General features: G+C 41.4%; 1 protein-coding gene across 1 annotated transcript in view; it reads right to left on the minus strand.

Annotated features, from left to right (window-relative positions):
* Positions 1 to 640: 640 nt before the first annotated feature.
* The window catches only part of PRKAR1B (protein kinase cAMP-dependent type I regulatory subunit beta), a 59829-nt gene continuing 35420 nt past the window's right edge, over positions 641 to 25049 (minus strand). The window contains exons 3-7 of the mRNA XM_010719674.2: positions 21297 to 21358; positions 20516 to 20562; positions 12645 to 12803; positions 5171 to 5231; positions 641 to 795 (exon numbers count right to left, since the gene is read on the minus strand). Of these exons, the coding sequence (XP_010717976.1) occupies positions 656 to 795; positions 5171 to 5231; positions 12645 to 12803; positions 20516 to 20562; positions 21297 to 21358 (469 nt within the window). The 3' untranslated portion in view covers positions 641 to 655. The remainder of the gene's footprint in view (positions 796 to 5170; positions 5232 to 12644; positions 12804 to 20515; positions 20563 to 21296; positions 21359 to 25049) is intronic.

The following is a 25049-nucleotide window of genomic DNA, read 5'->3' on the forward strand; positions in this document are numbered from 1 at the left end:
TATAATTTGTTAAATCACAGTGTTTAAGTATTTGTGTGAGATACAGAGGACCCAAATATTTATGCCAGCGAGGGAGGAGAAATCCCATCAGCATCTGTTTGCAGAAGTGAGATGGTGCAACTGAAGTGTCAGATAATCTCCCAAAAAGATGTCAGTATTTTCAGCTGCCTGACAGATCTGTCTGCTTGTGTGAGAGTAAACAAGAAAATGGCTCCACCATTTGGACTGAGTTTAAGGCAAAACGTAGAACAAATGATCCATTTTCAGATCAGGTCTCCCGTTCCAGTCTACAGATGTTCGCTGCAATTTCCCTCGTAAGTCCCTCTGGGAACAAAGATCAACACACTGTGTGGCTGGCCAGCCTTGTAAAATATTGACAGTTTGGAACAATCTAAAAAATGAAGTAGAAAATAAACCTTCAAATGGTAAAGACAGAAGACACACCTCAAAATTCCTTCATGCCTTCACTTCCCTGGAAATGAAGGACTGTCCTGCCATATTTCCACAGAACTGGTGTATGAATTCATGTGAATTTTGAGTCATTCTCCTGGTTTATGTGGAGTTAGTTCAGATTTATGCTGGAGTAAGAGATTAAACTGAAACCAAATGCCTTTAATACAAAGTCTTGATCTTTACCAGGAAAAGACACAGCTGATCAGGGTGCCAAACTTACCTCTGTAATAATGAAAAAGTCATCACCAGGCTCTCCCTGCACAACAATTTTTTCTCCATCTTCAAACTGGACAGGTTCCAGCGCATCAGCCACTGTCAGCCGCTCCCATTTATCCAGGGACTCTAAAATATTGAAGATCATAAAACTTTATTATAAAAAGATTCTAACTTTGGCAGAAGATTCATATCTAAACTGACAGCTCCGATATGCCTGGTTCTGTTATAGAAGAAACATTTCTTTCATCCAGGCACTTTGCACGAACCTCAAGTTGGGAAACATGAATACATTTATTCATTGTGCCTTAGACTTTAGTAATCACTCAGATAAGAATCTTAAAAGTTGGACAGGAATAGTTGGCTGCAGTTCTCTAGGTCTGCGATCAGCTCTGCGCTCAGGAGCAGCCCAGCTGTTCTGAAACACCACTGAGATCCTCTCCTGCCACATCCCACCCCCGCTGCCAGAACAAGTCCTGGTGTCTTGCTCTCAGATGGTTAACAATGGCCTTCTAAATAAGCACGGCAAAGGTGCTAATCCAAAAGATGAGATCAGGAGCTCCTGGAGCCAACATGAGTCCCTGTTAGCATGCGTGGCAGTGGGGCTCAGTCTGCTTCAGTAAAGCTGCACCTCTGTTTCATTTGCAATTTTGGCCTTTGGGGCTGCACACAAAAGTGTAAGAACTGTTTTTCTTTTCCTTCTGCCACTCAGAGGAAAAAAAAGCTATAAAACTTCAAAGTAAACTTCAATAAGAAATTATTAACAGTCTGTTTTATGAGTAAAGGAACTCACAAAGCCTGGCTCCTGTGGCTTTGTGTCCTTATCGCCTACCTGCAGCTGCCACCATTCCCTCTGATACCTGCATGGCAAAAAAGTCTGCAGAGCGGCCGGCCCTGGGCTGCTGGCTTCCTCCCAGTGCCTTTCCAAGGGACAAATTCTATCTGTCCTGCCTTTGGGAAGATAAGGGACGGTAATCTGTGTCTCTTTCTTTTGCCTCTTTGCATGAGAATTCAAGAGAATTAATTGTATTTGAACTTCTACCTTTTTTAATCAGACTCGAGTGAGAAAAGCAACAGGATTAAAAGTTATTAAAAGGAAAAGATAACACAATGCTATAACCCTCATAGCTTTCAAAAGTTGAGCTAAAATTCATGTACTAGAGCTCTACTGATTCTTGCTTAATTCATTAGGAATTACTGAACGATTTTAAGTGGCTTCTATGGCTTCTGACAACAAGACCAGACTTGGGTTGCTTGCTCAGACTCTGGCTTTTGCAGTTAGTTCAATACACTGCTCAGAAGCATTGTGGGAATGTGAAAGAGTTATTCTCTAAAATCCAAACAGCCCTTTGGCTGAGCCCACGTTGTGCACAGAGTCTGACAAGACTAAATGGGAGATCAGCGCACCAAAGGTAAGCCTTGAGCTGCTTGACAAAAACACAACTTAATCCTTCTGTGCGTTTTCTGTTGCAACTTGAGAAATAATTACTCCCAATATGTTTCCCTCCTATAATCACTAATGGACTTTCCTGGCCTTTCGTGTAGAACCATCAATATCAAAGTCCAAGCTCGTACCGTCAGTGCCACATTCAAACAGTGCTCTGTTTGACTAAAAATAAGCATAAAACTCTTTCACGCAGAGTAGAGTGGGCTTTTTCTTTTTCTTTTTTTTTTTCTTTTTTAAAGAAAGAGCTCAGTAATTAAGAATGAAAAGAAAGAATCTCTTTAAACTTCTTCAGTTGCCTTTATGAAAAATTCAAAGCTCTAGTCATGAAGTGTCTCTCTTTTGTCTAAAGGAATTATGCCACTACAAATACACAGAGTACCATATAGAACTTTGAGCATGATAGAGCTTAACATTTGAGTTGCAGAGTTAAATTCAAGCAACAAAGTAAGTAGACCAATCTTTTCAATTTCTAAGCTGTTCGTTCAAATTCATTATTGTACATTTAATTAAAGGCCAGGGAAAATATTTAAATTGATTAGTTTCAACATATCTTCTTAGACAGGCAGCTACTGATAATCTAAAAGGTCCTTAAGATTAAAAAAATTAAGAAGGTTGCTTCGAAAGTAATGCCTCCTATTTATTTTTATGGAAACTACTATAGCTACTGAGAGCACAATAACACTATTTGATAGGGCAAATTCTAAGCTACCAAACACTGTTTTTCAACATGATCATCACCATTAGCTGTGCCCTTTCACCAGTGATGAACAAGAGCCTGTTTGTCCAGGTTCCAGGAAATCCAGAAGCATCACCCCTTTCCTACCCCAAAGGACAGTGCACATCACTCCACCCACTGAGGGCTGCATCATCTTCAACTTTTTCTTTGACAAGGAATTCATGTGTTGCCACTCCATAGGCTGCCATTTTGACTCTGACTCATAGTGGTGGCACTACAACTCATCATCACTAATGATGCAACCCAGGAAACTGTCACCTTCGGCCCTGTATTGGTTTAATAGGTCCTGACAAATTTGCATATGGTGTTCATTCCATTCCTATGCGAGCTTCTGTGGGAAACGCCTGCTTTTCCAATGTTACTACCATCATTTCTGACAATGCCAGTATTCAGCTCCATACACAGTTCCCTGATCATAATCTTCTGATTGGTGCAGATGAGCTGATCAAGACGTGCTTCATTTTGTGCACGGCTGTGCATGGCCACCTAAAACATGGCTTTTTTTTTATTCACACTGCTGTCACCGCTGCTGAAATGCACCACTCACCCCTCACTGTGCTCACGTCCACTGTTCTGTCTCCAGAAATGTTCAACAAGTGTTGATGAATGTCAGTGGGGCCATTTTTTCTGCACAGAGGAATTCAGTGACACACCTTTGCTACACGCTCACTGCCATGTCAGACGCCATTCTGTCAGACTGTCCCTCTGCTGCCATCTGTCACGTGGACACAAAATGTAATGGGATATTGGTGGGAAGGTTCAGCCTCTACTGCCATCCCAGCGACATCTGCCTCTGATGTCATGAGCCAACATAACAAAACAGGAGGCATTACTTTCAGAGCAGCCCTCACACAAATCTGTGCTCTTACAATTACACAGGTAATTACAGACACAGGCAAGCCTTGTAAAGAAACCACCAAGTTCTGACCAATTAAGGCACGAGGTGATGCTGACTTCCTACCACTTTGAGATGTCTAAAATACTTCTGTTTTCCAGCTGTCATCTACTCCTCAGACGCATGAAATAAATCCTTAACATCTCACCTAAATTCTCTTTCTTCATGAAATGATGTGTTATTTTGTCCGGTCTTTTCTTTACTTAAAAAAGCTTCAAGTCTTGAAGTCCTCACTCATTTCTTACTGAGTTTGAAAAACCATATTACAAAGTAGGATATAACTCTTGCAAACCACGTGATTGAGGAAGTGCATCTCTGTATAACTATTCCGCTCTGGAACTGTTTTGAGATGTCTCAAATTGTAATTGCTTCCTATTAGTACAGGTGCAGACATCCTTTTTTCTCTAAATACTCACTGTAATTAAGTATAACTAACACTTTTAATATAGAAAGTTTAAAATTAAGCATAAAAGAAGGCATTTAAATGATGTAAACTTCATTAATAAGTAAGCTATATACTTGGTTTACTTTAAGCACAGAAACATAGTTGAATATTTCAGGCACCTCTCCAAAGTTCAAGTCTATTTTCATGAAGACTCTCATATTTCAGGTGCATAAGCTCAAATCACAGAGGAATATCTTAAGCATGAAACAGAAAGTGTTTAAATAGGAAGATAAATACTTTTATTACGTAGGAAATAAATCCTCAACTGCTTTTTCAAAATAGCCCTAGAAGAAGCATGACATTTCTCATACAGAACCAACATTTCATTGCACTGACTAACACCGTCCTCCTTATTAGAAGTTTCTGTTCTGCTAATGGTGATTGATTGGTCCGGCATTATGGGTTTGTTGTTTTTCCTACTGAAGGCCATCAAGAACATGTCTGAATTTCGTGGCTATCACATTAATCAAAGGGAAACAAAATCCAAGGACAAGAAGCTAAACAGATGTTTTAAGAATGTGAGACAGAGGCTGTAAAAGACACAGAAGAAAAAATTCAGTCCATTTTGATTTGTGAGGTTAGTTTGCTTAGTGCACATAAATATAGGATTCCTGCAGGAAAAAGCTTCTCACCTGCCACCTGGAAGGATGTAACTGACTTTATGACAAATTCGTCACTCTGTTCTGTTTTCTCTTCTATCCACATGCAGTTACTGCAGCAGCAGCTACTGAAATGCTACCGGTGCATGTCTGTTCACATATTTAAGGAAAGATTTGCCCTTCAAAGAAATGTGCACTGCTTATTAAAGAATGAGAAAAAGAAGTCCTAAAAAGGGCCCTTTACACTTTCCTTAGGAAACGGTGCAGCTGTGAGATCTCCTGTTTGACCACCACTGCTTTCATCATGCCATCAAAGACCAAAATTCACTCAGCCAACATGTACAACAGAGGAACGAACATGCAAGTCCAAAGGGCAACTGACCCAAAATGGAGACCTTGCTCAGGAATTCTTCATACATCTTCCGCTTCCTCAGTGTGCTGCCCTGTTATTAAAGGAGAGAGAAAAAGAAGGTAGGGCATTACACAAAGTATTTTTGTGATTTCTTCCTACGGCTGCTTTTTTTTCCTTCCCCTTCCAAATCTTAAGCATAGCCAGTAAAAACAGCCAAAGGCAAATGTTTCCTCATAAAATGTCTGGGCAAGTTGTGTTCCTGATAAGCAAAGACAGAAGGAATCAAATTCAGCCCTGGTGTAATTTCACTGACTTCACCGACTTCCCTGTTGTTACTGGACACCAAGGATGAATTGTGTCCATTACTACAGGCGCACATTTAGCTTCATCAATTAACTCCTTAGCTAATTCAATATATATCTTGTTACCAGTGAGGCCCTACAAGAAGGGAAGTTACAATGATAAAGTAGATAAAAGTGCCCCCCTCATGGATCCCATCCTCTCAGGTTAGAAACTCTCTAATGCCAGGAGTGTTTGTGTGCCAGCCTGTGTTTACATCCTGCACAGTGCTGTATGTATTGCTCCTGCTGAGCAACCTAGTCATATTACCATTTTAACACAATGTAAATGTTTTGGAGCAGAGAATCCATCAACGTATGCACGGTCAGCAGCACAGTCATTCCCAATTCAGATTTTTTGTGTGATAAATTACCAGGAAAAACTCATGCTTACATGAAGTTTGATCACCACAGAGGAGCCATTCCAGAAAGTGTTTTTGTCACACATTGTTATGAATATATACAATGCAACATTACCAATACAAAAATTACTAATAAACTAAAGCTCCTGCAGTGACAGCAGAGACTTGGAAGTAGCAAAGAGGAATTCCAGGGCCTTCCTTCCACTGTGCTGTTCCAGTACACGACAGCCCATGTCGTTTCCTACTGGACAGACTGTGGTGAATGTCAGAGGCCGCCTGGTGCCCATGACCCCGATCTACAGAACAGAGTAGAGCAGCACGGAGGTGACAATGCTCATCTTCTGAAGAAAGGGAAATGAAGATGGCATTTATTCTCAGGCCAGAAAGAAGAGAGAAGCAAATGTCAGTGTCTGCATTCTCTCTTCCTACAAGTGCTGCTCAGGTGGGGCCTGATCCAACAACCCCAAATCACAGGCAATTCTTCCACCAAAGCACCAGGCCGCAGCTCCAGCTCCTAACAGGAGCACCAGCAGAAGCTGCCGGCTGCCCTCCAACATTACTCTCCTCTCCCAGGCTACCTCTGCTCTGGAATTACCCCAGCAGCAGCAGAAGCCCCTCCGGGGTCTCTGAACCAGCAGCACCAGCTCCCAGTGTCCCCCCTCTACACCCCTCCATAATTTCTGAGCCCGGTGATGACAGTTCCCCTCCCGGAGATAGCATCAGTAACCCCGGTCTGACCTCTCTGTCTGACAAACCTGGTTCTCAACCTCGGAGGCCCCTGGAGCATTTGAAGTGCCAAAAAGAAAAAAATGAACTTCAAACGGAGGAGGCTCTGCAAACCACGCCAAATCCTGACAGCTCGCCGCGAGACAAAGAACGGAAAGCTGGACACTGCGCAGTTGTTGCTTTCCTCCCTGCAATCGAGTGGAAACTAGACCGGCAAAATTGACAGCTGTGGAAAACCAGATTGGTGGTTTAGTGTGATGGGCCAGGGCAGCCAGGGACAGATGGGGAAAATGCTTTTAAAATGACTGTGGACACAGATGAATTTTAAGAAGCAGTAATCAGTGGCCGTAAGTCCCGCCTGACCACAGCTTGGAGTATTTAGGGATGCAGACGAGACCCAGGAAAGTGGGAATTGCTGGCATCCTGGCAGGCCTGGGCAGTGAGAGCCCATCACTGTGGGACCACGGGGTGTTAGATCTTGGCTAAACTAAGCCAGTGCAGAGATACAGAACTCACTCTGAAGACATCCGGGAAAGGGAACTAATTAATTAAATGTGCTACTATTTGTATTGTGATAGTATCGAGAACTTCAGCTGCAACTGAGACTGCTCTTAATGTGTAACTGGTTCCCAGACAACACAGCTGGATCCCCATTCCTCCTCCAGTAGGCAGAAGTCTGGCTCACCCTCATGCACTCTCCAGGGCCAGGACACTGCTTTGTTTTCACTGAAGTGCATTTTCCTGCTCAAGCTCTCATAAACACAAAGAGGGGAAGAGATCTGGGGAGACTACTCTAATGTAAGCTAAAAAAAAGAAACAGCAGTAGAAATCTTACAAGCAACAAAGCATGTGCTTATTTCCATTGGTATTAATCGTCCTTCCTTCCCATGAATCAGAAAAGGAGAACACGTTCACTGCCTACTTTCCCACCTTTACTGATCAGTGTAATATTACCTTCTTATCCCTGGCCATACATGCAATGTCACTTTTCACTCACAATTTCCCTTTTATTCTTGCTTTGTTTGGTCTAACTGCTCATGAGTATGAACTCCATCACGACTTCTTCTCCTACCTTCAAGTGGTTTCTGCAGAAGTGTCAACCAGTACTCTCACTGGATATGTGCTACATTTGATCTTATGCAGTATTTTCACAATGTTCCAGAAGCAGACAGCAATGGTATCCGCAAACTAGGAGACAGCAGGTGAGATGTGGTTTGCAACATCATCCTGCAGTAAGGCCAAGGCTACCTTGGTTTGTGCTTTATTCAGGCATGAAGTCTCATCTCCATGGCTCTGATGTGACTTTGCTGGTGTGCTACACCCTGCCTGAGCACCTCTTCTGCAGAGAAGTGCTGCAAAGCTGAACCAAGCCTGAAGAACTGCTAAAGCCCTTGGGGAGAGCTAAAAAGGAAAGTGCTAAACAACTTCAGCCTGTGTAGCTCAGCACAGCACCAAGATCTAGGTTCGTTATACTCATAACCAGCATGCACGCTTGTAAAGGTTTTAAGCAGACAGCAGTAATCACCTACACTTATTTTAGATAAGATAATTTAGTCAGCATAATTTGACATAACTCAAAGTAATAGGAGAAAATTACAAAAATCTACTTTAAGATGAATATCAAAGAGGTTTTCACAACTTAAGATTTATTCTCTTTCAGAAAAGGTCCCCAAGAGAAGCAAAAATCTTACTGACTGAGCCAGGTAACAACAGTAAATGTACACGAATAATTCTGTACTGGCAGGGTTTTTGATGGCATGTTCTAAAAAGCCTTTATTCCTTCAGCTTTTTCTAACCTATTAATATCTTCGTATTTCAATAGTCACTGCTTCTCCTCTCCCCACTTTCCTTTGTTCTGCTTCTCCCCAGTTCAGAGCTGACTGGAACGAGCTTTCCTTAAAGCTGTGGTTCTCACTAACTGTGAAGAGCTGTTAATGTTCTAAGCTGCAGTGCTGCTCCCTGAAACAGTCACAAGGAGAAACAAGTCACTTGTGTTTGCCAGTTCCAACCAGGAAAGTGTTCAAAGACACTTTAGGACCACTTAAAAATACACAGGCTATAAAAAATGAACGCTGCAGAGATTACAACACATCATGTTGAATAGAACTGCTCCATCTATTTTCCAGCTGTCTCTTCTTCATTTCCGCTGGTTTTTTTTCCATGTTCCTCCCCATTTCAGGTCTCTGCCTTCCTTCCCCTCTGCTTGCCTCTTTGCTTGGTCCCTCCAGCACTCCCAGTGCTTTCTTTTATGCTCCCTTTCTTGGACACTGCAGACAGGCTGGCAGGAGTTGACTGGGTCCTTCCTAGCAATCCCCACCTTCAGTAAGAAGCCCAACAAATGGCTACCGAAAAGCAAAGCGTGGCTCAAGTTTCAAATAAAAAAGCTATGCTGGCAGGTATGCAGCCGGCAGGAAGCACTGGAATGGCCTTCTGGGCTGCTCCAGCCCTGGTTAATCCCTGGGTAAACCTGATATTGAACGATGCTTAGGGTGTACATTCTTGCAGGAGCCTGAAAAAAAGTCAACAAAACAATGCAATACTGGCCCTGAAAACAGAATACCCCACAAGACCCTGGCTGCATGGATGTTAAAGATTGTGCAGGCTTCATGTTTGCTTTATGTTTTGGCAAGCATGCAATGTACATTTTATGGAAATGCTAAGTCCTCCTGACTTGATTTTATCTCAGTGGAAAAAGGCACTTGCTAAAGAACATGTACTCAGATTCAAAGCTTTGAAGAGATGGCAAAACAAAGCCAAAATACCATTAAAAAAATGAGACACAAACTTAGGAACTGACTAACATTGCCTTGTCACTGCTTAAATCCCAGTATGATAGCTCACTTTCCTTGAGCAAAATCTGCCAAACAAGCAAAAAGTATTGTATGCAATGCAATCTCACTCTCAGAGCCAGGTAGCTTGGAGCATGGGAACCATAGGAGAGTTAAATCATCCTGAACCAGGTCCTCTTGCAGAAGAAATTACAAGAAATTAATACTTCAAATTTCCTCAGTCTGGGAACTGAATTGTCTGGGGGATCAATCTGATGTAGGGATACAGACATTTGCTTCTCTGGTATTTGTGGTATTTGCCATATTTAGAATACAAATATTGTACTACCCTGGGATGTTCCCCACTCTGTGATGCTCTTGAATCCCAATAGCAGAGAAGAAAGCAGCAACGCTTTAGCAACTGAACTAGATAAGAATCCTAAGGCAAAAAATTCCTTTGCATCTCTCCCAGAAGAATGTAAATAAATATAGAATACATACACACAGTTGTGTTTGTGGATGAATACGCAGAGAACGTGTACATAAAAAACTGCAACAGTGTGAGAAGCATGCAGCTTAGACACGTTTATGTAACAAATGGGACACACAGATGTGCAGAAATTTGTGAGCATACTGAGGGGGGAACACACTGAAGTGGTTTTTGTAATCCATCTCATACAACGAATTTCTTGCTGTAACACTTTGTCAAGGACAATGAAAGTCAAGCAGTTTCTCTGCAAATCCTAACGAAAAGAATGATCCCAGCATTTACAACCGTCACAGCTGCTAGAACAAACTTGAATGTGACCCTTAAGCTACCAGGGTACCTGGGCTGAAGCAATGAAATATAAAGAAATACATCTATTTTGAAGAACTTCTTTTGGGACAGGCTCAAGTAATAAATGGATGACAAAGGAAACTAAAAGCCAGCAGGAGCTTTTTGCATCAGGCTTTGTCCACCCAAAAAGATGGGAAAACCAAAACTCCCAAACCTCCTGTGATACATTTTATTCATCCCATAAAGCAGTCAGTATGGATGAGACGGGTAAGTGGGGAAAATGGCAGTAAGCAGAAACACAAACCAGAACTGACTGCGTGTGAAGCAAAGAACCAAAGCAGAGCCTGCAAGGAGAAATGAGGCACGGAGTCAATGTCTCATGACAGGATAAAATCTTTTTGGCAAGGGCGGACCTGAAGGCATGATTCACAAATAAATATTTACAACTTGAATAAAATTTCAATGCCAACTTGAGAAAAATGGGGCTGGTCACGGCCAGGAAGGAATGCAGACAAAAGGAAAAACCATCACGGGTCAGGGAGGGATTTTATCTGACTACAGAAAAGAAAAAAATAAACCACCATCTTTGGACAAAAGTATTTGCAAACAGGAAATAAATTTAAAAAATGCTGTTCCCTCTCAGTTTTCAAATCATTGTAAATGATACATTTCAAAAGTTATCCTAAGCATTGCTGCTCCTCATTTAAAGGCAGAAGCACTTCTACATCTAAAATATCCAGCAGCTTTCTAGAAACATGAGGTTAGAGGCTAAATGGCAGGAAATCGTGTTTCTGGGACTTGAAAGGCACCAACTACTGCCTCTTAAAACCAACTACAGCAAAACCAGCCAAGTAATGGTGGAGTTAGCTTCAAGTATGAAATACAACCACTGAAACATGATGTAATTAATTCTTGGGCTCGAGGAAATGTGCAGAGAGCCACTGTAACCTGCCCTCACATGAATGCACAGAGACAGGTGTCTCATTTCACCTACAGCCAAGGAATTATCCACGTACAAAGAAATGAAAAGATGACAGAATCCATGTAGCATGGATAAGGAAATTGCATTTGAAGTGGACAGCACTAAAAATAGGGCACCTGCAATACCTGCAGCAATTAATTCAGCTCGCTACCTGATATATTTCATATCTAAGTACTGGGAAAATTACAATTATGATGTTTGAGCATTGAATGTAATTGAATTTTTAATGGTCCCAGCTGTGAGGGAAATACAGCAGAAAAGTCTCAGTTACTGCTGCCTGCTTCTCTAGACTGGGAAGCACTGAAGAATTTCACCCTGCAACATAAGAGAGGATCGTATATTTGTCACCTCATTCCTATATCTTGTCCTGCATCTACCAAGATGACATCTGGGCATAGAGTGTATCTCTGTATCTCCATCAGCTGTATTCTCCTGGATGTCAGTGTAATGTCCATTTATGTGACAGAGAGTTCAGATAATGAAATAAGGAGCGAAAAACAGTAATGCTTCATAGAGACATCCAACAGTCATTACAGGTATAAACAGAGATCATTTTACTCTCCGTTTCTTAAGAACTAATCATTCAACTGCAAAATCCACTCAATCCCTTCGCTGATTTTTCAGTTACCTGTGACATCCACTGGAAATATATAAATGATCTCAAAATGCACAATCCTTTATTATGCTGAGACCATAATTTAATTTCCTTCAGATCATAATGAAATAATGCCTCTTTTAGGGACAAATTCTATAGAGAAAGAAGTAAGATTTAAGTAGAGCTGTCTGTTAATTATCAAAAGAAAGAAGGAGCATTTTACGGAGAAGGAAACAATATGCACTTTGAGATCAGAAACAAACACCATCCAAAAAAGCTATGACGTTGCTAAAGTAAATCATCCATCAAAATTTCCATTTTAAACTCACAACTCAAGAACTGGCAGCAAATCCATAAGCTAGCACATAGCCCAGGTTCCCAGAAGGTCTTCTAAGCTTTGCTGCAGAGACCAAGGAGTTTGAAAGGAGCAGAGCCACGAGCCCTCAGCACAGATTGCAGCTTCACATCCTGTGATGTATGTAGCTGTCTGATGGCCAACGAGAGGAGGGCAGAGTCTACATGAGGCTTTTTTTTTTTACAACTTCCCTAGCACTGTTTGCCTTGAACAGTTTATAAAGCAAACTGGAAGACCCCATAGGCAAGGTGTAGTGATGAAAGACATTTTGAGGTACATGAGGAGACTTGCATTAGCTTAGGTGGGTACCGGAGGCTTCTGGAAGCTTTCACAGCTGTCTGCAGTTATTCATGTATAGCAGTTATTATATACATTATTCAATTGCATTTCTGAGTCAGCATCTTTGTGCTGAATGTTGTCACCTTTTACTTCACTTAATTTGGTCACTTAATGTTTTTGTGATGTCCTTTCTCTTTTATTTAGGAACAGAGACCGCAGAGCTTTCTATAATCAGTGTAATCTGAACAGAGAGTAGCACTGGCACTACAGAAGAAAGTAAAAATATCAGTTCCATAAACAAGTCATTCTCCACAAACTTACCATTAAGATGCGCCTGTAGCTGTCTCTGTCGATGCCCCAGAGCTTCAGATCTGTCTTGGCCTTGACCGTGGCAGCTCTGGGTGTTCCATAGATCAGTGCCAGCTCCCCAAAGCTGCCTCCTTCTCCAATGCTGGTGACCCACTCTCCATTGACATAAACCTGCCACAGCAAAACATAAAATGAGAAGCAAAATGAGACCAGGGTCTTAGATGCCATTCCCTCCTTCTGCCCCTTACCTATCAAGTTATTAGCAATTTCCTTTCTAATAGTCAGTGCTGTGGACGCTGAAAGAAAACAAGAGCAAAACACTTTCCTCAGTCAGACAAAAAGAGGGCAACCACCTGCTTCGTGGACAGAATTTCAAGTCATCTTGCTTCAGCACAATGACTGTATGTTCTCTCCACAATTCCAGCTCCCATGGTTAACTGGCACCAGGCTTTTCCTCTTGTGTTCAAGGCTCAGAGAGTCAACAAGCAGAACTGTCACAACTTTGGATTTATCAACACTGCTGGGTGTGAAAGGAAGATTTGCTGATAGGTATAATGAAGGATGCTGAGAAGCACCATGGCCATGAAATGAAAAACATTGAAGAAAGGGTATCTTCTTTGGAAAATGAACTTTTTTCGCCCCCTAAGCTTAGTGCCTCCAACAAATAAATGTATCAGAATCTCCTCCCTTAGAAAAGAGTACCGAGTGCTTTGGACTTGGGTAGCTTCCTTCCAGAATGATTCCTCCACAACTCATGTATCAGAACATACGAAGCAGTAGTTCACCCAAAGGCTGCTTAGGCAATATACCTTCTTGAAATACAGTATGGGTCAATACCACTATCATTTGAGACATAGAATTGGAGAAGCCCTACACTTGGGTGCTATGTAAAATCCTCACTGCAGAAAACAGGACTTAGGAAGGTGTTTTACACAGGGCTCAATTTGCCATTGGTGATGCAGACCATGAGGCATAACCGTGCATTCCAAGGCTAGTATGGGTTGTGTATTCTGCAGCTTGCTTGTAGCCTTGCTGCTATAAACCTCCACATTAAGCCCTCTTCATCCTGCTAATGTGTCAGTGAGTTCAGAGAGTAGGAAAGGCTGTGCGCACTTATCCAGTGCGGAGTATGTCCCAATGTTACAGACCAGTAACAACAGAAATCAACCAGAATGAATTCAATTCCTATGGAAACTTTGTGAAGAAAATTACTGAGAAGAAAATATGCAGGTATTCCTGGCTTCAGCAGGAAATTATGGGAAAGCAATAGACCATAGCATATTATCAATTACTGAGTAACAGATGAGCAGTTTTAAAAAATATATGAATTAGAGCCATACTCAAGCTGGGCATGAGAAAAGGTGGTGAGCAAAATAAATGAACTGGGGTCAAAATTCAATGAATTGTCAGTATTAATTTTACTTCTCCTTTCATTTTATGATGAAAAGGCATATTATAGACTACAGCTGGAATCAATCCCAATTTATCTTCCCAATACCCAATTAAGATCTGATCCAGCTCCTCCTGAGGTCAGTGAAAACCTGGTTGAGTAGGAGCTAAATGAGGCCATGGAGCAGTTCAGCTCATCAAGAGACCTCTTGGCAGCCAGCTGAAAAGCTGCAGCTCTTTGTGCTCCTGGAGCATCTGAGGATCAAGGGGTTGATATAAAGGGTAAAAATAATCCAGAACAGGCAGGTGGTAGCAGGCTGCCAAGAACGAAGCCAAGCTACAAAAACGTGTTTGCACTTCTTTTCCTTGCCACCACAGAAGTGGCACACAGGAGAATATCAACATCATTTCCTCTCAAACCTTCACACTCACTGCAGAAAAAATCTCACAGAACTTACTTTTGATTCTTCTCAATCCACCCATGGCAAACTTGACCACATATGTGAATGTAGGGACACGCTCTCATACTGAGAGGTACTTCACCAGATGGACCTGGGTTTGCTACAGTGAATTCATGTCTTCACTAAAAATTTCAGGGTCAATAAGGACAGTCTGATAGACTCAAATAAACTGTGGTGTCCACTGTGAATGTCAGTATTCTTGACTCATTTTTAGCACACAAAAGATACGTGTGTTTCTATATGCTCTTTTGTTGGAGAGCAGATTTTGTTGTTGCATGAGAGGTAGTTTGGTAAAATGATTGGTTAAATGCAGTGACAACTTCTCTGAGGAATATAAACCAGGGTTTGGATTATAAGCAGAAAATAAACTCATGCCAACACATATTTTTTAAGCAGTATGGTTGACATTTCTTTTTAAAGCAGTATGCATTGCATGACTGTCGCCCAGAGGGGAATTAAGATGGTAAACCTTGAGACAGAGCAAGCCATGGACAGACATTTACAGTTGCACAGTTGCTGTAAACAGAGGCTACTACAAATCTGCTGTAAGACTTCTTTAATTTTACTGTCTTACTCGACAAGACTCCCCAAAATACGTTTGACATCCAGCCTGTAAACTGTTTATGCAAACAGTCATCCCTCCACCCCAAGGGTGTCAGGTTTAAAGTACTCTGAAGAGAAACCACATCACTGATCTGACAGTCTTTGGGCTCAGCATTCACTACCCCAATAAAAATGTCATTTCCAATATCAGTCTCCAAAAGGACAAAACAGCTTGAGAATAACTATTGTTTTCTAAGAGGAAAACCACTGCACTTCATTCTCGGGAAAGGCCTAAGTCATCCATCAACTTCTGTCCTCACGATGATGCTGAAGTGCACTGATGAAATATTACAATGCCATTCTGCCCTTAAACAGAGGCTCCATGATTCCCTTTTAAATCAGTTTAAAAGAAGATAAGAAGTAAAAAGGAAAGGAGCTCTGTTTGTAAGGTGTAGGAAGTAAAGCTATTTTAGGCTCAGAACACCTTATGAAAGCCAATATTACATGGCAGCAGCTGAGATGATCTTCTTTATCTTAAAAAATACTGCAGTTTTGGCTCAACCATTTTTAGGCAGTTGTGAATTCTAACCAAAGAAGCAAGGATACAAGGGAATTCGTCCTAATTATTACTCAGCCTGCTCTGTAACAATTGGAACTTTCTTCTTTCATGCAGCCGAACAGAAATGTGTGACTGCAGATGCCCAAATATGAAGGGGAATAAAGCCAGCAGGACCACCTACTTCCCACAGATCAAGAGTATGTAAGATTTCTATTGTTTTTCACCATTTAGTACCAGCACTACAATTCTTGTGGGCTGGAAAATCATGCAACTTCACTCACTTCAGGGATTTTTTAGGAGGCAAGTGGGAAAAACCTTCTGTGAACATCAGCAGTTCCGTTCTTCATAGGCCATGATATACATATGTGCTGTGAGAGAATATGCAATGAGTCACACGATGCTCAGTGTCATCGGAATGCATCTTGGCCTCATCCATCTTCATCCCGAGAAGCACAGTGTGACCTTAGCATTAGCAGTAACAGAGCCACGTTCCTCCAATGCAGGAGAGGAACGTGGATCTCTGAGCTTCACAGAAGTGACTTTACTAAGTTCTCACTCATGCATTGCTGATTTCAAACAACCTTTTTAGCTTTTATTTTTTCTAAGGCCACTTTGTGATCTATGTGGACAACCTAATTTGTTCCAGGCGTTGCAACTTTCAGATCTTAAATCTCCTCCCTTGAATCTGTTTGTAATAATTTGTGCTTTGTGTCTTGTCATGCCTTAATATTTGTTATCCAAAAATGAAGATGAGGCTTATTTCTTCTTGGAAAAATAACCAACTCTTAGCCATGAAGGATATTTATATGTGGGTAGTTTTCCCAAATAAAACCAGTGCTTTATTTGTACTGTGGATGTGCTTTTCTCAAATATAAACACGCAAACTTGGAGGCTGCTCTCAGAATCCTAAAAAATCAAGGGGAAAACTTCAAACTTCAAAAAGTCCTGTTTAAAGTCTCAAAAAAATATCCTTCTGAAATTAGAAAGGCATTGGACAGGAAGCACCATAAAGATGGAAGAATTCAAACAAAAAGCAGTCTATGGATTATAAAATATAACTAGTTTTAAAATCCAGCACTATTCTCACATAAACCACTGTGTAATTTTCATCTTTGTATATACGAAGTAGACAATTTGTCTATACAAATAAGGGTTTCAAGAAGATCTGACCTACAATAAAAAGATAATCTTATTTTATAGCTCCAAATATAGCTTAATACAGCAAAGAAGCTATTTAAGAAAAACACTGAAAAGTTTTCATCTTGATTTTCACCAAACTGTATTTCAATGGCTGTTGTTTTACAAGAAGAAAACCTGAGAATGTCTGTAGAAAGTTGCTGTGACATTAAATAGAATGGGAAGTTGTTGGCTCTAAAAAAACATCTATTCTAAAATAGCAGTTGATGATGCTTTTTAAAGTTAAAAAAAAAAAGTGAGGTTGTAAGATTAAAATAATAAACAGGAAGTCTTTTTATATTTAGAAATATGGATTAGAGATTTTTGCAAGACACATACTTTAGCAGGTGCTTTCAAGATCTTTAATGGAAACTATAATTTAAGCTCTGCCAGATTCTGGCATACGTTCACATTTCCTTGAGCAGAACCCTTCTGGTAGACAGCTGACCTCTGAGGCTTCCAACCTCACGCCTTCAACAACTCGCTACAAACTGCATGCGGATGCAGCACCAGGTCATGAGGTTATGGGTCCTCTCAGCCCTGAAGGGCGAAGAAGGAGGGTTGTGACTGACAACTCCATCACGTCCCCTCACACCCCGTGCCTGCTTGGTCCACTGCCTTTCCCATCCTGGTCCATGCACCTGCTGCATGAGAGAAGGAAAGCGGGTTCTCCCACACATACCCCATTACTGGTGTTCTGGGATGCACTGCAAAGCAGAAAGGGGATGGCTTACACTCCATTTAGCCGAGCAAGCATACACTGCAGACAGCAAGCTGCTGTAAAGAAATGACCTGAGAATAACAGCCAGCAACAAGAACCTTCCTTCTATAGCTCCTATGGCTTTCACAACCACTGAAGAACACTTTAAAGTCAGGTAGAGGTGCTACCCACACATCTGTGGATGTCTGCTTTTACTACCTTGAAAACTGCTGTTTTGCAAATTTTCCTCACTGCCATTAGGAAGTGAGATTAAAAACCACTTCTGTATGACAACTGGCACTCTTCTCCCTTAGTCCACAGCTCATTGTGAGCAGGGCACAGCGCTTGCCAACTGAGGGGGGGCTGCATCTTATATGGCTGTCCACAGGAATAACAAGAAGGAAATGCACAGACACTTCCTCCTGTGGGCATGATAACAGGGCTGGTCTATATTCTAAGAAAGGCCAAGAATTGAGGATAAACTGTTATTATATTTAAAAATACGTTAATAAATTGTAATTCTAATTTGACTCAGATTATTTCTAAGCAAATATTTTCTAAGCAGTTTCTAAGAGAATCCTCTTACACTTTTGGATGCCTATCCCCAGACTAACAGTGAATTACTTCAGAATGTTTGGGTTTCCTCTCAACTCAAACCACCACTCACTGCTTTTGTTATTCCGACTGTGTTGGTACTTTGTTTAGTTTTATTCTCCTAGTTGAAAGATTTTCAGCTTTGCCCTGACTTTCCTCCAAGAGACAGAAATTTTATGATGGTAATTGCCATTTCCTTTACATATATCGTTGCATGTGCACTCGTTGCTTATCAGTCACAATGTACTCAGAGCAAACTGCTCCCTGAATCCACAGGTCCCATTATACCTGATCACGGAAACAGAGAAAGCACAGCCTGACCAGGGGTGAAAAGCCTCGATGCACTTGCCAACACTGGCTGAACTGATAATGGCTCGAGGCTTTAAGTCCCGGGGTCAATTATCTACTCTCCAAGTAGCTTTTTTTTCTTGGAGAAGGGTGGAAGCGTGCCAAAAGAGTATCTGGCAAGGCTTAAATGAACTGCAGCTGGGTTACTAGCGATCTGGATTTTCTTTGGACAAAAAGGATTTTAGCACTGCTGCCCTGAAAGTGGAAGAATTTTTCCCGGGGAGCACTGCATCTACAGCATGATGGTGCACACCCACGGGCCTGGGATCTGCCCCCTTACACAGGAGCACACTACTGGACGTGAGCAAACCAGCAGTCTTGGACACCATTTTCAAAACCATCTATACTGCTTAAGAGCCTACACGTACCTGCATTGCAGTGGCACTGAAACCACTCTGTTACTCTAGCTGTTTTTTCAAATTTTACCCTCAATGCTATCTCAGAAGCCTCAAAGGATCTTGAAATGCTCTGGGATATATAGCATTGTTCTGCCTAAAACATTAATGAACTCCAGAAGTCATGAAAAATGATGTGGACACATGTCTCTTCTTGGGCCACTTGTGGTCAAGAGTATTTATTAAAGAATTTCAACTTTATCCACAAAAAAACAGGCAGAATCTGTGATAGACAAGAAATACGTTGTGTTGATGTCTATCACAGGTTCTGCTTGTTTGGTTGTTTGTTTTCTTTTTACCTTCAAGAAGGTGTTTTTGAATTATGTCAGGTTATACCTGGGAAGGAAACCAAGGTTTCCATCTTACCTGACAGAATATAGCCCCTGGTGCTGTAAGCAAGCCCTTCTCAACATTGGCCACCTTGTAAAAGTTTTGAGATCTTTTTTTGATGCCATTTATATTCCCTCTATCCCCAGGCCAAACACCGAAGAACTTTTTCTTAAGGGCTTTCAGTCAGGACTGATTGTTTTAAAGAGAATTAATCTTCAAGATGTGCACTTATGTACATTCGTGCATCTGATTCAAAGCCAAGGAAGTAATTAAGCTAGGTACAGGGCCCGAAACGATTATTTTAAAACTGAATTTTAGCACTGTTCTATAAATACTGCTCTTTTATTTTTCTGTCACTGTGGATGTGGCAGTGTTTGCTATTGAGAGGTATGCCTGATAGGAACAGTGAGTCAGACGGATTTCCTGAGCAGCAGCTTCCAGAGGCAGAGGCAGCGTGTGAGGTTTCTCAATTCCCAGCCATACCAATTAGATGGTCTCCAGCCACAAACACACTTCTAAAAAATAACTTTCACTAAAATAACTGTATGCTCCTGCCTGGCTTTAAAACAAATCACTTTCTTCTTTAAACCCTCCGAACAAAACTCACCTGGGCATCTGAGGAGTGCCACTGCTAATGAGCAGTCCTACTCAACAACTGGTATGCAAGGTGTGTAGGAATTCAGACAAATGAGAATCTTGCAGCAGAACTGAAAAAGAGTCACCCTCATACAGCACAAAAATGATAAGAGGTGAACAGATTACAAGTTGGAGGGCGGTTTCAGAAGAAATTGTCATTTCCAAGTCTTGCTGATTAACCCACCACATATTCCTGTAAACATTTTGTGGTCTCACAGATCACTTTACACTTATAGTAATCTTTGCTTTATTAATACGCTGTATTGTTCACATATTTGGACCTAATTTTAAACACAAATTAAGGCTCTAAGATGAAACTAATTGCCTGAGGCTGCATCTCAATTTGGAAGGAAAGAAAAAACCACATCAGCTAACTGATTAAAGAAAATATTTTCCTTTTGGCTGATCTGAACCCTCGGGTGCATTCCAGCATGGTGGCCTGCTCTGCCAAAGACTGCACAGCTCCAGGTGTGGTTAGGGTTCTGAAGATAATGTCATTTGCTTGTTTTTGATACCATATTTTCCTGCTTGGAATGGACAAATAAGCTAGGATGTAAAACATGCCAATTATGAAATTATGCACAAATGACTTAACACAACAAAAGCAAAGCAATGAGACCAGTACTGTGAAATCTATTTCAAGAACAAAGGAGACAGAACCACAGAACATTGCTGGATCAAACTGTGTGCCAGAGCATAAAATTGTATTAGTTAAATTCAAAATAAGTATCAGACTGTAAGTGTGTACTTACATCCACCTCGCCTTGGTCAATCACATAGAAGTTGTCTCCTTCATCACCTGGAAGCAAAATATAAAAGGTGATTGCTTCCTGAAGGTCTGCTAAATTATTCAATAATTTCCTGTCTCCATGTTTAATTCTGTAGATATTTGCACAGGTTTGTACAGCAGATTACTTACAGGGAGATTCATTTTCTGAAAGAGCTGTGCCTTCATAAATCAAATTTCTTCCTAGTATCTTTCAGTTTGCATTAATTCATCTCTTTTGATTGATTCAACACTTCATTGAATGTAAACATGCAAGAAGCTTTCTATCCTGAGGGCACTGAAGTCCTCCACAACACGCTGCAGGCATGCAGGTAAGTTGCCAAGTGTGATAACTACGATACAGCACAATGAGGTGTTGAATATTCCCAACAACCACAAAAATATTTTCCACCTCCAATTTCTCTCAGCTAGAATGTGCCACTCTTATGCATTCTGAGCTTCACTTCCTGACTATCTGAAGCTAAGGAATGAACATCTTCATTTAAAATACTGCTTATCTATGTTTCGCTGTAGCATTTTGAAACCATACAGATCTACCACTGAGGTTAAGTGTTGGAGAGCTCTACATATATTCAGTGAAAGATTGTGCCTACATCAATGGATTTATCACACAGCCAAAACACCTACAAACTTCTGGAATATGGACATTCTTCCCATTAAGCAAACAGGGTGAACTCTCAGATGATAAGATGTGAACTGTATGATCTCAGCAAACATGCAAGGATGAAAAAGGGGGGGAGGATCACCTTGCTGTATGACGGTTTCTCCTGCGATGTGTGTAACAGGAAACATGGCATCAAATATGTCACTGGAAAAGGAAAGAAATGGTCGTTAATAAATCAGACTTATTTTTTATCTAGCCAGTAGACCTACATTCATTGTTTCATTGAGACTTCATTAACAGATACTGCAGAAAAAGAAAAGGAAAATGTTAGATGTGACTGGAAAATGAGCCCCTGCTTGGCAAGAAATCAAAACAACTAGTTTGGCACAAGCTGTGCTTTAAAACTGAGACTGTGATTCAGTGTATGCTATTTTGAAAGAACTCCTGAATAAAATGCACATTGGCCACTTCTTATAGCACTGCACAAACAAGGCAGCTTGAATATTTTATTGTCTAAGCAGACAGATTTCAGATTTTCAGCTGCAATCAGTTTGTGTCCCAGCAGTAATTGCTAGATGCCTAAACAGGAGCTCTGCTCTTGTGAACATCTTGCCCCACATGTACAAGCAAAACCTGTTCCACAATGCAGAGTACATTTGGAAAGGTAGATGGCTCTAAATTAATGTAGCATAACAACTGGCTAGAGATTACACTTACAGTGCAGTAGATGGGAGTCCAAACTCTGACAATCTTAGTTACACTTTGGTGAGTTACCAGTGAGAAGGGAATCTGACCGATGCTATAGAAACACTGAAGCTACAGAAGAGCCTTATGCTCATTAATCATTGCTGAATTACACACCTTACTGTGTTCTCAAGCATACTGTCACATATCCTTAAAAGGCCAGGCAGAGCAGTGAGGACGAGAACGCACCCTGCACCAACACTTCGGGCAACTTGCCCAAATCCAGTCCTTTGTTTACTGAGGGATACAGCAGGCTCCCTGGAGCCTGGGCTTCCTTTCCCCACACCGGCATTTTGGGGAACTTGTTATTTTCAGATGCGTGAACAGTACTGAGAAGGGTGCTCCCCACCTCTCTTCCCCTTCCTACGCATCAGGAGCAAAGACTAAGGGAAACAGCTCCCCAACGCAAACAAAAGGCAGCCAGGAGGAACTGCGAACTGCTCTCTGCTGCTCTGGTGTGGGACCAGTCCATTCATGGACCACCAGCAAGAGATGACATGCTTCAGACTGGAATGGAGCACATTCCTCACTTACGTAAAGGAGTGCAAGTGAAGAAACGTAAAATTTTCATCAAAACAGCAGGAAGATCAGCAACAAAGCCACGTTGCATTTCAATGCCTTATAAGGGAAATGCATATTGTAAAATCCCATTATTAGCTTATTTCCTGTTCAACTGTTCCAGAATTTATTCAGGCTCAGCTCTAGGAAATGTTTCACTCCCAAGTTCAAATTGGTCATGTCTTTCCTCTCAAGCAGCCAGAACGGTTTTGCTCCCAGGGCTGAGATGGAGCACCACCGCTCTGTGTCAGCACCTCCTGCTGCTCCAGGGTACCTGCAAAGGATGCTGAAACCTATGCTAAGACAATATATTTTGCCTCTGTTGTTTCATCAGGCCCACTCTGTGCTATTCCTACTCACATTCAGGAAATGTGTACATCACAGGACACCAACTTCGCATCCCATTTTGAGTACCGATGCAAAGATGTATATAAAACTATTCTGAAAAGTGAGAGGACTGTATTCTAAAATCCAACAAACTCATTCTTAATGAACTTAAATGAGCTCAGCATTTCTCTGGTTCGAGGCTTCTCTTAGCAGAAAAGCTAAGCTGTGCAGCTCACACTCAGCTGAGTAGCTGAGGTTCAGATGTGATGGGGGGAAAGCACCCCTAGAACTGAACTGAAATAGTCACCGGAGGACCCTGTGTCAATCAGGCAAGTCAAACTGTTCTTCAGTAGCTCTGGGGCCTGGAAATTTTGTAGCACAGAGCCTCATCTGCCTCCCCATGATGCCCCCTCCCCTGTGCCTGCTCATCTCACTGAGCTTTAAGAAGAGTTCTGCAACATTTACAGGAAGAAAAGGCACTCTGCAGGGCAGAGAACCAAGCCTTCAATGTGATGCATCCAAAAATAGACACGTCACTGTGAATATCAATAACCAAACCAAAATGTGACTGAGCAAACTTGGAAACTCTTTTTTGGAATAGAAACGCAGAGGAAGTAACTACCCACAATTTCAGCCTTTCATCTTTGCTCTAAGGCTGCATTTTATTTATAACTTAACAATTGACCGTACAAACAGTGCCCAATAAATTATGTATAGCACTGCACCATTCTTTAAAATGTTCCACAAGTCATTTCCACAACACTTTGCATTTTTTTTTTTCCAAAAAACTCTTTAATAAAAACTCAGACACTAAAACTTTCAGTTGAAGGTGTAATGAGCCCAAAGTCTGTTGGCAGCAACAGCAGTTTTACGTGAATATTTTGCTGCCTGTGGCATCACAAATACAACGTCATCCAGCAAAGGATTCAGGGGATGAAGTCTTAGATATTTGAAGGGACCTCTGAAGGACATGACATCAAACATTAGCCTAGAAGACACTCGATCACACAAATGCACAAGTCATCCAAAGTCATGGTGATGCTGATTTATATTTCTAAAGCAAAACGATAGGCACTCCTTTGGTAAAGAAATACACCAACATCACGACTGCCACTGGAAACACAGTCCTGTTTCTTTCTACTTGGGAACTATTGTTCTTAACTTATATGGTTAGGCCAAGATCTCTCACGGTGATTAATGAGTCGGGGTGTTTCTGCTTTCGGATGCCCAGTTTGACATTCATTAAACAGACTCAGATCTCAGATGATACGGATCAGGAGGCAGCCTCAAAGTTTCCCAACCTACAAGTCTGGCAGCCAAAAACTGGGACATTTAGAATAGCACCAAAGAAAATCAGCCCTCTGGAAATTACTGTCATCAAATGTAGCAAACACTTGCAGTCCCTGCATGAAATCTGGCTTTTCATTTAATTCAAACTAAGTGTAAAATCCATTTTGAGAATTTTCTTATTGCCTTTATTCACAGTTGCCGAAATAAACATGTCACAAGGATCAACATGCCAAAATGCTTTGAAAATTTGAAGAGTTTGTTCCTGACTCAAGCCAAAATGTGAAATTGCAGTAAGCAGACATATCTTCTCTCCTGCAGTCAGCCTATGCTCCATATTCAGTTCCAGCCATGTGTCCTGGGTCTGATCTGCATAGTGAAAACAAGTGAAGCTTTAAATACTGAAGCAGCTAAGAAGTGGCGCTCACAGGAGGCACAAGCAATCTAGGCAGGGCCAAAATATGGGCAGTTGCTTTTTCCTGAATCTTGTGCCTCTTTTTAAGCCATTCAGAATCACTCACTGGCCATTACAGTTAAAGAAAGGCCCTTACAAACACGGTGCTGCAGCCACCCCACCAAAGCAAAGACCGTAGCTACATTCTCCTGCAGTTCTGCACAAGTAGGTAGATGCCCTCCTTGTCTCGGAAAGTACTGTTAAATAATGAAACACAGACACACACATGCTCGTTCCTAAATTACAGCATAAAGAGAAAGCCAGAAAATCACTAGTTAAGTTTTCACCCAATGTTGAACTACCATGATTTCATCTTCTCTGTCTGAGCTGCACCACCAAGAACACAGCAGCCTCTGTCTCCTGCCTCCACACCAGCACTAAACTGTTGACACCAACTGTGCAAGCAATGCTGTGTGCTGAACTGATGGAAAGGGTTTGATTTTTTGCCAGGGTTTTTATTATTGTGCTCTAAACGAGAATTGCTCGCAGGGATTTCCTTATTTTGTTCAAATGGAAATGTTATCG

The sequence above is a fragment of the Meleagris gallopavo genome, chromosome 16 (assembly GCF_000146605.3).
Source record: "Meleagris gallopavo isolate NT-WF06-2002-E0010 breed Aviagen turkey brand Nicholas breeding stock chromosome 16, Turkey_5.1, whole genome shotgun sequence".
Lineage (NCBI taxonomy): Eukaryota > Metazoa > Chordata > Aves > Galliformes > Phasianidae > Meleagris > Meleagris gallopavo.